At 43.6% G+C, this 14,138-nt stretch overlaps 1 protein-coding gene across 1 annotated transcript in view; it reads right to left on the bottom strand.

Moving 5' to 3' along the window:
• Positions 1-14,138, bottom strand: part of SYN3 (synapsin III) — a 192,169-nt gene that overhangs the window by 22,218 nt on the left and 155,813 nt on the right. The window contains exons 8-9 of the mRNA XM_053978623.1: positions 10,458-10,520; positions 883-1,025 (exon numbers count right to left, since the gene is read on the bottom strand). Coding sequence (XP_053834598.1) covers positions 883-1,025; positions 10,458-10,520 — 206 coding nt within the window. The remainder of the gene's footprint in view (positions 1-882; positions 1,026-10,457; positions 10,521-14,138) is intronic.

The following is a 14,138-nucleotide window of genomic DNA, read 5'->3' as shown; positions in this document are numbered from 1 at the left end:
TTCTCTGGTTGGATAAGGAGCTTCTGGAGAAGCTGTGCTGTGTGGCTTTTTTCATTTACTGGTTTGTAGTAAGAAGAAACAGGTGTCTTACTGACTCATGTGGTTACATCTCTAATTGAACGTGGTGACTAATGAAGTTTGGCTGAATGCTTTTTAATACTTTTAAACGTACCAGTGTTGAAGATTGCTGTCATGCCACCTCCCTCACTACCTACCCCACAGAGCAGGGAGGAACTTCGGGGCACCCACAGAAGTGTTTCACCTCCTCTCCCTCCTTTGTATGTGTCAAGGAGCACACATGCAAAATGCCCACAGAAACGCTGTGTGCTGCCCCGGCTGAGGCCATTCGTACCCAGTGCTCTGTGCCCCTTGTGTGATGTGTTGCTGTGATCTGCAGCTGGGGAGAAGATAGGGTGCTGCTGTGGGCTGAAGGATGGGGTGCTGCTATGGCCTGGACATTGTAGGACTCCAGGAGTTGCAGCTAGTTCAATCTTTTTTATTTTTTTCTCCAGCTGGAAAGTGGGCAGGTTCAGTTTCCACTAGAGGGTACTTGGAGCTGGAGGATTTTGCCGGGAAAGATGAGCCCTTCAACAACAGGATGGAGAGGTGATGGCTGAGCACAGTCATTATAGTGGGAACTAACTGAATCTCAGAAAGAGACAGAGAGAGATTTACATTCCAGAAACAATGACCTGACAGTGACTAATGAAGAAGATGATTGGTGGATGAGGGATCTGGGTTCAGAGGTGGGAGGAGAACAGCAGGGTTATTCTTCAAGGAAATGAAGTCAGCTACCTACTCCTGCCCAGAGCAGACACCGACTCAATGACATCCACAGCACTGTCTCCTCCCCATCTTGCTCTGGCACAGCCATGCACTCACATGTAAGCCTTGTAGTTGCTGCCAATTTTCTGGATTCGGATGTCATATTTGGAGTCAATGAATGGCTCGGTGGTGGCATAGGTTTTTGCCATGGCTACTATGCTGGCCATGTCCCGGAAGTCGTGCTGGTTCTCAACTTTGACCTTGATTATCAAAATCCAGTGAAAAAGAGACAAGAGCAAAAAGAACATGAATACTTGGTGAGCAGAAGTCATCTGTGCACCTGAATAGCACAATGTCAGTTAAACCCCACACAGACACAGCTGAGGACAGAGCAAGGTTTCTGTGATTCAAAGAGAGAAGCTTCCCAGAGCAAGTCAACCCAGACCAAATCCATCTCATTCTCCTTCCTCATGCACCAGCCCTGGTAATCCTGGCACCAGAGAGGCAGCTAGACCTTTGCCCAAGTGGCTCTTGCTCATGCTCTTTGCTTTTAGGATGCTTCAGGAAAATATTCAATCTCTTAAGAGGTATTACTTCATTCAAACTTTGCAACTGCTGTTTCCCATGTTGGGACGGATGAAAACAGAGTACTTTGGATGGTCAGGAAATACAAACCAATTCCAGGAAATCAACATGAGAGCTGGTTGTCTGTCACCTCTATCCTTCAGTTCCCTGGCATTTCACATTAACCCACTCCAGACTTTCTTTGAGGAGTTGTGCAGGTCTCTTGCCTGGGCACAAATTCTGAAGGAAAAGGATGTCTCTGGGGGAGTTTTTGACTCTTGGGGAGACTTGTGTGAGGCAATGGGCATGTGGGTAGGACAGCTGGTTGGGTGTTAGACTTGAGTCTCACTTGGAAACAAAGGAGCAGTTGAAACCTATGAGCTAAAGTTTTTCTGAGAAGATGGCTTTTCACAGATCTGTATTTAGTTATTGGAAATGCTCTGTATTTAATAAAAAATAAAAAGTGAAATGAGGAATGACCAAAACAGTAGAAGTTCTAATGATATAGTCAAACCTCTACAAAAGCTCATTGATTTGGGAAAGCAAAACTGAACAAGCAGGTAACAAGAACATAGTGGACAACTTCACCTTACTCATATCTTTAACCATGGCCTTTAGTGTATTGGCAAACACTGGTTTGGTGCATCCCAGAAACTTGTAAAAGTCTTGTTCCTTAGGGCTGGACATATGCAGGAAGGGTGGATTAATTTGTGGAAAAAAGACCATGACTGTATGAAAAGAATGAGCAAGTGAGTGACTTCCTGTACATTATTACCCTAATTTTGTATTTTGGTGATGCTTTGAGACCACAGCTGGGGATTGCAACCCTACTTTGCTAAGTGTGCACTGATGGGTGACAATCCATGGGTCTCTTCTCCAGAAGAGCTTCCCAGCTGCGCCCCTGTGTGTTAAAGGAGGGTGATGCCAGACTCTGTGGAGCCAGCTGAAGGAAGCACATGCAATGGTATTTGGTGTTTCTTCGCAAAGAGCAAACAAGTGGTTTTATGTATCTGCTTTCAACCATGGGAGGGTGGGAGCCATCTTCACTAGGGAACAGAGAACAAGCTTGTTGCTAACCCGTTTTACTCTGTTTAGATTGTTCTGTGTGAGTGCCAGCTTACACATAGAGCACATACAAAGATTTAGCCACATCCTGTTGCAGAAAAGCTTTCAAAAACAGAACAGTTGTGGGGAAGGTGAAAAGTGCAACCAGTTTGACCTGTGACCACTTCTAGATGCCTGAATAGGAAAAAGAACTCATCTTTGCTTCTCCTATTACTGACCAGCAAATACCCCTAGTCCTTCTCCCTTTTGCTGTGGTGAGGACTGTGCTCTCACCGTCCAGGAACTGCTGAGAAAAGGAGCAGAGGGCGATTGCAGTCATCTGTGGGAAGGGAGGGTACTGAAAAAAAAAAAAAAAAAGAAATAACAAATATAAAGGGGATATGTAAAGGCAACCATTGCATGGCATCCAGGAGGAGCAGCCTTGCTCTAGGCTGTGTTGTTTCCCTCTCTGGGAATGTGTGGGGATGTGCAGGGCAGAGTGAGATGGTAGGAATGCCTTGGAGGCAGCAGGGAGAATGGGAGAGGGAACCCAGAGTCTAGACTTGCAAAATACTAGAGAGAAACAATGCAGGCTGTGTCGGAGCTGGGTATTTTTGTTGCACTGATAAGAGCTGCCCTGGGCTGAATGACATCAAGCAAGAGAGTCCCACCCAGATGAAATGATCACAGGAGGGACTGCAAGGGCAGGCGACACTGACACGGTGTTACAACATATTCTCCCGGACCCTTTTGGGAGTGAGAAGATACAAAAGCCATTATATAATGACCTACTTGGAACAAGGACATTTGTGGGATTTGAAACAAAGTGCTGTGCTTGTGCAACAGATGTCTTTGGGCCCAAACTGAAATGTTTGCATCCTCAGCCCAGGAACATTTGACCCAGAGCAAAGGAAAGGAGGAAGCTGCCCCCTCCAGATTGGAATTAGACCATATTGATATTGCTAGAAAGGAGCTCATCTTGTTAAATGTGATGTTTCCTCAAAAATACAGCATGTCTGGAAAGGAAGGGTCCATTTCTTCTACCACCCCTTCCCTACAAGGAGAGAAGGAAAACAATTGAAAATGTTCTCTCTAATGGGCCTGAGGACTTTTGGCTGGGTTAATAAAGAGGGGGGACTCACCAAGGACACAAAGTAAGAAATGAAAAATAAAGATGACTCCCACAGTGCTACACCACTGCACAGTCCTCGGGAAACAGCTCTGACATCTTCCTTGGCCTGTGCCAGAGTACATCCCATGGACTTTTCAGAAAAAGCAACCCACAGAAGTCCCCTTGTAGGGGATCACAGCCTTAGTTCCCACCAGGCATCAAAATAATCACCACACCAAAGCTGAAATCTGAGCCACCATTTGTTAATTGTTAGAGCCAGCCAAATTTGACAAAACAAAAGCCGTGTTCTGGGTTAATGCTGGTTTATCCCAGGGTACAGTTATTACTTCATAAACAGGAAGCACTCAAGTTACAGTCAAATTAGATTTATTTTCCTGCCTTATCTATTGAGTCCCCCATTTTATTAGCTTTCTACTTTTAAATTTTGTATAATTCATTTCCTCCTGCCTTGTAACCCTTTTAGATGTCAATAAGATATCCATTTTCCTAACAGAAGAAAAAATCCCAGACATAACCAAATCCAGGGTGGATGTAGTATGACACCAGAGGGCATTATTTAAGAAGGTACTATTAAAAATCAACCCAGAGCAAAGTTTCCAATTTACCTAACAAGAGACAAATCTGTCTTCTAAAATGGCAGGTTGGCCAATACATGAAACTGATAAAAGGAGTTGAAAAGAAATCAACAGGAAGCCATTTTCCCCCCTCTCTCTCTTTTATTTTGTAACCTTCTTAGGATAAATGCTATATCCCATTAACTGCACAGAGGAGTGCAAACAGTGAATACAAACACAGCCCCTGCCCTGGCAGCCTGTTTGCTTAGCTGTGCTGGCTGTTTGAGCAGCAATAGACTCATTCTGAAGCCATAAGTTGCTGTTTGCTGTAGCATTTTAGTGACCTGTTAAGAAGGGTTTGGGGCAGTGTTTGACAAATGCTTTTTCTGAGTAAGAAAGCTCCTCCTCTTCTGGCTCTCTTCTCTAACCCAGGCACCAGTGATGCCCTGGCATGCTCCCTGTTGGAAAGGGGAGTCTGGCTGGATAGCTGGGGTCGTGCCCACGCAGATGTGACCATACCTTTGTCCTGTGGTGGCATCTAAGAGCCTGATGCCACCACATGACCTGCATCTGGCACCTGTTGCCATCCTCAGCCTGCTCAAGAAGCACTGATCTTTCTGCCTTTGGCTGCAGAGTAGTCCAAGGGGCAGGTCATGAAGAAACATTCTGCTCCATCCCTGTTGCAGACCTTGTTTTGAGGCCGTTCTTGCAAGGCAGGGTTTTGGATTGGGTCTGCCAGAGTTAAAACCCCACTGTGGCAATTTCCTGGGCAGTCTGAGCCACATCTGAGACCTGTGTGAGCACACATTCCTTCAGTGAAGGATCTGTCTGGGTAGAAACTTCTGCTTTCTCTGTCTCACAGTTCCTTAATCTGCTGCCTCTTCTGGGTGTCCCTGGACACCAGGGTCCCAGGGCTATGGCTCTCCTCCCTCATCTTGAGCCTAAATGCTGCAAGGTCTTGCTTTGCAGTCCCCTTTTGCTTTCATTATGTGGCCACATGAAAAAATAATTGGTTAGCCGAAGTGCCATAATTATCTTAGTCTGCTAGGACTGCCCTAGCCTTGCCTTTCTTGAGCATCATCCAGTGTGAACTCTGCTTTTGAGGTTAACTCTGCCCTACAGGCTAAACACACACCACTTTGGAGATAACTTGCAAAAGCACTTTCTGTGTCCAAAATGAGGTTAGCGCCAGGTTCAGCTGGAAGGTGAGTGTCCAAGGCTGAGCCAGGGCTGGACTTGGCAATGTGATGTTTAACTGAGCCTTGGTAGGCTTGTGAAAATGCATGGTCTGAGTGTTTTGCTCCAGAGGAACTGGTGCAGCCACACAAAGTTTGTGATTTTTTGTCCATCTCGACCTGCTCTCAGCCTTTCCGTAGGGACCCTACCATCTTGGGTTAGTGGGTCTTCAGGAACAGTTCTGTGCAGATGGTTTCCTGAATCTCTCCATTCCTCTACCCCAAATTATGCTTTTTTTTTTCTCAGAAAATACCCAATCCAACTGACCACAATCAGTTTAGACCTAACTTTGACCCACCCCAAAATAGTGAAGTCACAGCGGCATCTGCATTTCCTTACTATCCTCACAATGAAGTTCCCCATCTGCTGCCTTTAATGCTTTGAACCTTCCTAATACAGAGCCCAGGTCTTGGCTGCTGTGGTCCTTGGTGCCTTGGATCAGTCACTGTTTCCTGTGTTCAGCAAAAGCTTTCAGACTGATGTGCAAGAAATGGGGATGTTTTTGCTATTTTCAAGACATTTGGAACATCCTCACTCATGAGTCAGTGGGAATGCAGTGATTGGGCTGCTCTGTTGTGAATGAATGTTACATGTCAAGTCATTATTTGTCTTCTCTAAAAGAAAATATTTGTTCCTTGACAAACGGAGGCAGCCCTTTCCCTTCCTTTCCCCTTTAGCACACTGGATTTTCAAAGCTCTCACTTTTGGAACATTCTATTTCCAGTCCCGAGAGAGACAAGGTGACGAGCTGTCCTTCCTGATAAAAACCTTGCAGTATTTTTACATTACAGAGTGGCTCTGTTTAGTTTGTGCTATATTTATACCAGGAAAAAAAAAGAATCAGAGAAGCCTTTCCCATCCAGTAAGAGAGAAAATAACTCTGACTATATTATTATGAACAACAAGTTTTTCTTCTACAATGTCATAAATTCATCCGAGCCAGGATTTGTACTGGGAAGGTGTTTTCATAATTATGGGGTAGGAGGGGACAGGAGTGACTCTTAAACTGACCTAATTAGAGAGGTCTAAAAATAAAGTAGGAGTAGCAAAATATACATATATATAAAATTGATATAAATATATGTAAAGTCACATGATCAGATACTGGTTTTACTCTCTTTGTAGATCTGGCAGTTGTTTTCTTCTCATGATCTGACCAGGAAGAGGTGAAGAGGCTCTTTGAGTGAATTTGCAATGCTGGGCTCTGTTCCTAGGGCACTTTAGGGTCATGTTAACACACAAATGGCAAATACTAGCACACTCTGAGCTTTATTCTTTTCCATGGGCTCTGGCATTATGAGATCCGGAGTCAGGAAGAAGTGTTATTCCTTTCTCACTGCAGTGCTGTCCCTATTCAACAGAGACCCCCCCATTACTTCTGGGGTAGGTGGGCTCAAACTGCACAATGCTTAAAAATGCCTTGACCTCTAAGGAGCTGCTGGGTAAACAGCAGTTCTGTCCTGCACATGGAAAGACATCTCCTCTCAGTGTCCATCCATGGTTTCCCTGGAAGATTCCTTGAGTACTGTTGATCCTGTGAGTCTAGGCAACTTAAGTACAACATGAGAAAGGTCCTTCTCTGCTGACTCCATTGTAAACAGTTGTCTAAGCAGTATTTCTACAAATATTTTATTTGTATCGATACTGCACAGGGCCAGCAGCACAGAGAGCACTTGTTATGATCTTCCAGTGCCATGGAAATATGAAGTAACTCCAAATATTGGAAGGAAGATAATGATTATCATGGGAGGGGCTAAGGGGCATGTGTTCTGTTTTTAGATTAGAAGATTGTCTGTTCCTGGGTGAAGGCTATTACTGGTGTCTCTGTTCAAGTCAATAGAGAAGCTATTGTTTCTGCATTTCTCAACAGAGATTTCAAAAGATGCCTGTTACTGCAAATTTGTTTTCTCCATCTCCATGTGCACCTCACATGCACACATCACTTGGCAAGAGCATTTCTTTCATGAATGGTATACTGCCACCCCTTTTGGCTCTGATCCTGAATAATAGCTGCTCCTCTCCCAAGCTAAAGTGACCCACCCTTAAGGGGTAGGCAGTCAATAGAGCCTATTTTGTACAAGTCCTATTGTTATTTTTCATTTTAACTTTGAGGATTCTTTGTTCAGCCCTCTGATTAAAAAATGTGGTGAGTGAATTTTGTGAGAATTATGTCAAAACAAACAATATGTGAAAATGAAAGTCTGTTATAATTATGCTCCTTCTAGCAATTATTGCAAATTAATAAGCATTCAGCACTTACACTGCCAAGAACATTATGAAAATGAATTAGCAATAAGTATCAGGTAATCATTATATTTCCTCTGGTCTGTAACACAGAGAAACTGAAGAAAACTGTGAAATGACACAAATCTCCCTGAAAGCAGATGGTGGAACTCTTTGGGGAAGAGGCATTTTCTGCGTCCAGAATTCTTCTGGCTCCTGCCCACTACCTCAGAAAAATAAAGAGTAACAGTGCCTGGACTTCCCATCTTTGCTCATTCTTCTATGTGTTGGTGCCTCCCATTACATGTGATTTTATCATTAATAACAAAAAAAAAAGTAAGTACTTCCTTGACAATTTCTGTTGTAGTAACACTGTAACCTGAATGCTCACGTCCTTTGAAGCACCAATTACAGGTACAAATACAAAGCTCGCTGTCTTGGCATCATTTGTTGCAGTAAGTACTATTTTAATACTCACATGTGTACTTTGGCTAATACATCAGCTATTCTATCCTTTATTTCTGCAGTCACTGGTTTAATACAAAACATGACCTGATGCAGGTGCTTTATTAATATTTATTTTGTTGCACACATCAAACCAAAAGCAAACCTATCTCTTTTCATATTATGTATATTTTATAGCTAAAGATCTGCTATTTCCTGCTATCATCTCTACTTCTGAAAACCAGTGCAAGGAAATAATTTAGCTCTCTCTAATGTCACTGGTTACTGCTTTTGCATTATGATGGTTAAAAACACCATAATGTCTCCTGGGAACTTCCCTCTTCTGCATTACTTTATTGTAGGTTTGATTTTTTTTAAATCTGTAGCTGTTACTTTTCTAGTATACCCATAATTGCACTTCTCTGTATTTCTCCTGATATTTTCTGTGGTTTCTTTTGTCAGTCCCACTGGGGCTTGAACCCTACTGTTTCAAAAAAAGCATGAAACAAATTCTTGTTACTTGTGTTTTAAACCAACTGATTTATTCTTTATTTTATTTTATCTTTCTTTCTTCTCTTTTTGCTCTGTGCAATGAAATGCAGTGAGTCTGAAGAGAGAAAATTTAATCCATCTCAACTTTCCTTCAGGCTGCTTGTGGCTGGAGAAGGGCCCAAACTAAAACCATAAGGTCAACAACCCTTGCTTCCTGTACCTTCCCCATCTACTGAACAGAGCAGTGTCGAAACTTTGTGCCCAAATGCATATTCAGACTTTGCTAGTAGTCACTAATTTCATAATGGACCAAAGTAAACTTGGCTTCAGACCAATTCTTTCTTCTAAGATGCTGGCTGTTAGCCTATCTTTATCTGGAACGACTTCCTACATACCCTCCTTGTACCTCTGAGTACAATTGTGCCAGGAGTCTGAATAGAATCTCTCTTCCTCCTTAACTTGTGACAGCAAAAATCAACATAATTAAAGGATAAAAAGGGAGGGAAAGTAGGAGGTGGAAGAAGATCTGGTGTGTGGTGCAGAAAACAATAGCTAAATGTTCTGCTGAGAGTTTTGTCTGGAAATGCTGTTAAGATTGGAGTACTTTTCTCTGATTCTGCCCTCATTTCTGTAGCCACTAAGAATCCTTGGTGCATGAGACACATGAAGCCCTGCATTACAGGTGAAACGGCAGAGCAGTCAGAGACATGCAGACTTGCAGGGTCCCAAGGGAGAGATTTTCCTCCTGCTTTGTCCTGGTTGGTTTTTGCTAATGAAACCCTTCCTAGGAACAAGTTAGTGGCTCCCTACAAGCACCTCTAGGCTGTCTGCACACACTCTAATTCAATGACACCTCTGCCTGCTTAACATAGGCAGCACCAATATATTAACCAACATTTCCTGCTTATTTACATCTTTGTTCCTTGATACTGAAAACCAACTCCATCACTGGCACAGGGATCTGTGCCCACTTCCTCCCCAGCAGCTACCATCCAGACAGGGGAACATTGCAACCAAAGCAAGAAAGATTATTAGATCCTCCATGTGCAATCCAGCAAGCCAGAAAGGGCTTCTGTTTCCAGAGCACAAGCAAACAAACTGTACCAAGTTTAAATTTGGTGTAACTATATATATTTTTCAGGCAAAGTGCGAGGCCAGGAGAAGGTCTAGGGAGGCACTATGACAGGCATATTAGTTATGAAGTTCACGTACCACTCATTTGGATTCAGAGATGATACCTCAGTTTTGTACTTCTGAACAAACCAAGTTTTAGACAGATAGGGGATGCCTTTTGAAAAGATAAATGGAAGAAAAAGGAGACACAAGTGCAACAGGAATGTGCTGGTGATGCCTCACTGAAAGGGGAGCCCAGTCACCCCAAGAAACAGAGACTGCTAATTCACTGGGGGAATAAAGATCCCAGGGAGCCTGGGAAAAACAAACAGGTCCTTCTGGGTAGTGAACTGTTTTTCAGGATTCCTTGGCAGGCAACCAGCCACTCTGCTTTGTAAGGTCTTGTTCTTCCTTGCAAGGAGGAAAAAAAAATAACTGAAGGGCTCCCATTTTTTGAATAAGGTCATCATAATGCACTCAAGAAGCCCAGTGCCACAGCTCCTCATTGTGAGTGCTATGGGGTGTAGCTGCACTCTACAGGTGCTTGAATAAACAACACTACCACTTTCAGGAGAAGCGAAAATGTATAAAAGACAAGCCTAATGACTTCAGCCCAGCCAGCTTTTCCCCCACGCTTCACCAACCCCCCTTCCCGCATCCCAGACAGCCTCCACCCCAATCCCACTGCCTGTCTCCAAGTGCGTGACAGCGGAAAAAGGTCTTTTCTCCCACAGGAACAGCCAGTGCGACCCAGATAGGTTGTGGGGAGGTTTAACCCCTTGGCTGGCTGGTCACATGCCATGTGTGATCACAGGAATGCTGAACCACATATGTATCTGTTTCCATATATATATATATATATATAAAATTTTTTTTCCCCTTTTACTTACCTTCCCCATTCCAGCATGAGCATGTCCCAGCTTGACCACTACAGGAAAATTTGGAGTTGTGAGCTGAAAGACAAAAGGACCCTTTTATTAGTTTTTTGGTTTGTTTTTTTTTTTTTTTTTTCCAGCCACTGTATTTGGAATTATTTTCTTTTTTTTAGTAGCTTTTACCCCCTTCCTGGATGCTGCAAACTGGATAATAAGAAGTCCAAATAAAATTTGCCTGGATGGTAGGGCAGTGAACAAATAGTGCTTCACTGGATCCCATATGATTGAAAATGGAGGCCTGGCAGAATTCCTCAGATCTGACCCACTTCTGTTGTGTGATAGCAGTTTTCCCACTCTGTACATAAGGATTTGTGTACACCCATATGCATGTAAAACACTGTTGCACTTGCAAGCTTGAGTAAGTGAACACTTTCAGATGCTGAAAACACCTGAACGGTGAGAAAGACAAGAGTTATTTGTTCTTCTTCACATGGACTGCTTTGGCCTTAATAGTGAGTGGGCTCATAGAGCCCATCTATTCATAAAGCCTGTTCTTCCCCACCTTCAGGGGTCGGTATAGTGAATAAAGGAAGGATTGGAATCAGCAGTAAAAATAGAAACAAAAAGTCGTATGTTCTCCCTGGCTTGTGTGGTGTTTCCATTGGGAAGGGTTCTGCCACCCAAGGCATACAAGGTCATTTTAGAGCACATGTGGGACTGATTTTACTCGAAGAACTGCAAGCACCCTCTCTGCCTCTTCTTCTCCAGTTTCATGCTCATGCAAGGATTCACTTGGAGTGATCGACTCAGAGCTGGGCAGCTGTACTGGTAGGAAGTACACATGTCAGGACTAAGTAGGATATATGCACCACATTTCCCCTATGTACTGGTTGGTCCAATTGCACACCTCTGCTTGGCATCCCAGTGACCTTCATCTTATCTTATGCTCATGATTCTTGCGATCTAAATGCTATTTGTTTAGTATATAGCTGGTTATTTTTATTGCATATTTAATTTCCTTTAAAGACACTTTTATCTTTGCTGAAGTGCCCAAAGCAATGAGGTCTATTCATTAAGCAGTTAACCTGGAGAGCTAGCAAAGGGAGGTAGTTGAATTTTGATGGATAAATGGGTCTCCTATTTATTTATGTTTGAGAATAGATAAACAATTTGTTCTTGTGCTAATTACCAATTGTCTGTACGGACAGGCAGGCACTACGCCCTAAAGATAGAATGGTGCTGCAGTCTCCATCTGTGGCAGCTCACTATAAATAACGAAATTAGTAATGAACACTGATATGTTTTGCTATTCAGCTGCTTATATAAAGAAATGTCACAGGAGAGGGGAACAGTGAGTGCATCATGTCCTCAAGCAGCCTATGTCACTTTCTTCAGGCAGAAAGCTGAAGAAATATCTTATTTGGACCACAGAAAGGCACAATAAATCACAGCACCAGCACAGGCAGGGACCAGCACCACTGCTTCAGAAGAAGAGGCAAAAGACTGATAGGTGTCCAACCTGAAGTCAAATGGTTAAGTATATGTCCAGGCACATGCTTTTGTCCTCTATTTCACCTTTGCCTTTTTAATTCATTGTAAGAGCCTGAAATTTGATTTATGCTGGCATAAATGAATCAATTGGAGGACTGCACCTGAGGCTTACTGAAGATAGGGCTCTGGATGGACCATGCCAGGCCTTTAATGCTGGAAGATGAAAGGTAACCTAGGAGCTGGGGCACCCACCTGCTCATGCTCTGGGAGATGTGGCTCGCTTCCCAGCTCTCTCATCCCTGCCCCATGTGTCCTGTTTGAGCCAAAGTGCTTGCAAGCCCTGGCCTCTGTTCCCTGTTTGGGAGCAGAGGCAGCAGCTGTTCCTACGGAGCAGGAAAAGCAAACTGCACGCTGTGAGCCTGTCTGATAGCCTGGCAAAGAGGCCAGAGAAGTGTGCGGGATAGATAATGCTCTATCGCCAGCTCAAAGCAGACAGAGGCAGGAAGCAATGTCTCTGCTGCCCTGCTTTTTGTCCCCTGCCTGTTGCTGAGGGAGCCTGCTCGGGCATGGGGCCTGGGAATGGGAAGCATCTGTTTTCCTGTATACATGCAAAGAAAGTTTGGGATCCAGTAAACAACCCAAGTTTACTATTAATCTGGAAAATATCACCAGCAATGACAACGTGCTGCGCAAACTTCTCTCTTTCTCTTTGCTTCTTGGAAACATGAGCTCAGCTTTCTTACTAAGGCTTGATCTTATCCCACCTAGGCATGACCAGCATGTTGGGGTCACATATGGCTTGGCCTAGGCATAGCACTTGGGGCTTGAGGTGAGACAGTTCCAGACTGTGGACATGTGGTAGCCTTGCTGGGAAAGCTGTGGCTCCAGAGAAATGCTGGTGCATGTTTAGCCAGGAATCTGCCTCTGCCACTGAAAACCCATCAGATTTCCACATACATGAACCTGCCTTATGGGGGAACCAACAAGAGAGCACGGCACATGCACAGAGCTGCATTATATAATGAGTTTATCTAGTGACAGTGGAGTGCCCTTAGCCTGTGCTGAAGCTAAGTGTAATCAAAAGCTCTCCACAGTCCGCAGGACTAAAGCAACCAGAGTCCACAACAACCTGCTGGAAAGCCCTTGCTGAAGTGGTGGAAGTGGTTGAACACCACTGCAGTCAACACGGAGACCTCCAGCTTCCACCAGAGTCTTGCTGGGACTCAAGTACCATTTTTATTGCTAATAAGGTGGCCAGCCAGCATACTTGGCAAGCACCCAGATGGATAGGGAAGCCAAAAGAAGGGAGAAACTATTATACACACAGCTCTGATGTAATTCACACACAAACACAGTGAGAAGTTCTGCGGGTGGCCAAAGCCACCACAAGGGCAGACCCCTGAGATGAGTATTTACATACTGAGTCATACATTTCCCAGGAAAAAAAAATATTGTAATCACAGAATAGCATCACATTTTAATAAGAAAAGCATGTTTTTACTGAAAAAACCATGCAAAGACATATATCTGTGTCTTTCTATGTGCCACAAGGGCTCTTCTTTTCTTGGAAAAATAGTGAAAAGCACTTTGATAATTTTAAAATGTGCATGAACTGTTGACAGGATTGTTATAGATGAAGTTGGCAGGTTTTGGGATGGGACTGTAGTGCTGCAGCTAGCTCAGTGATCCTATGTAGGGTGTTAGTTCATATGCACAATTCAACCCTTTGAAGTAAAATCTTACAAATGTATTCCCAGAGGTTGTGACAAAGCCTTGAGGTGCCAAGGATTACATAAATGTCTAGAGCTTGTTGTATGCAGAGGCCTGTTAAGAGTCAAACAGCAATTTGAATCCTGAACTAGCAACTCATCCATGTCTTTGGTAGTAGTGAAGAGAAAGTCATGGAAGTTTTTCCAGCTTAAAACACTGATGGCCCAAAGTGTACCATTTCAGCCCCTGATTTTCAGGGCTCTGCTCTCCTCAGTATGTAGTGTCACTGCAAAGATTACTTTGCAGTTTATCAGTTTTGGCAGTGGTGTGTAAAATGAGTGCTGGTATGCACACATTAACCTTTATTTGAAAACAGTGTGGCTGTCAACTGTGACACTTTCCCCTTTACCTTCTGCCCCTCCTTTCCAACAAATAACGAGGGCTTCAGTACTTCTTGTAAATTTATGAATATTTTCTCTATTCTTTACTGGTGGA

This window comes from Vidua macroura, chromosome 5 (genome assembly GCF_024509145.1).
Source record: "Vidua macroura isolate BioBank_ID:100142 chromosome 5, ASM2450914v1, whole genome shotgun sequence".
Classification (NCBI taxonomy): Eukaryota; Metazoa; Chordata; class Aves; order Passeriformes; family Viduidae; genus Vidua; species Vidua macroura.
This window is presented reverse-complemented; position numbering and strand designations above follow the sequence as displayed.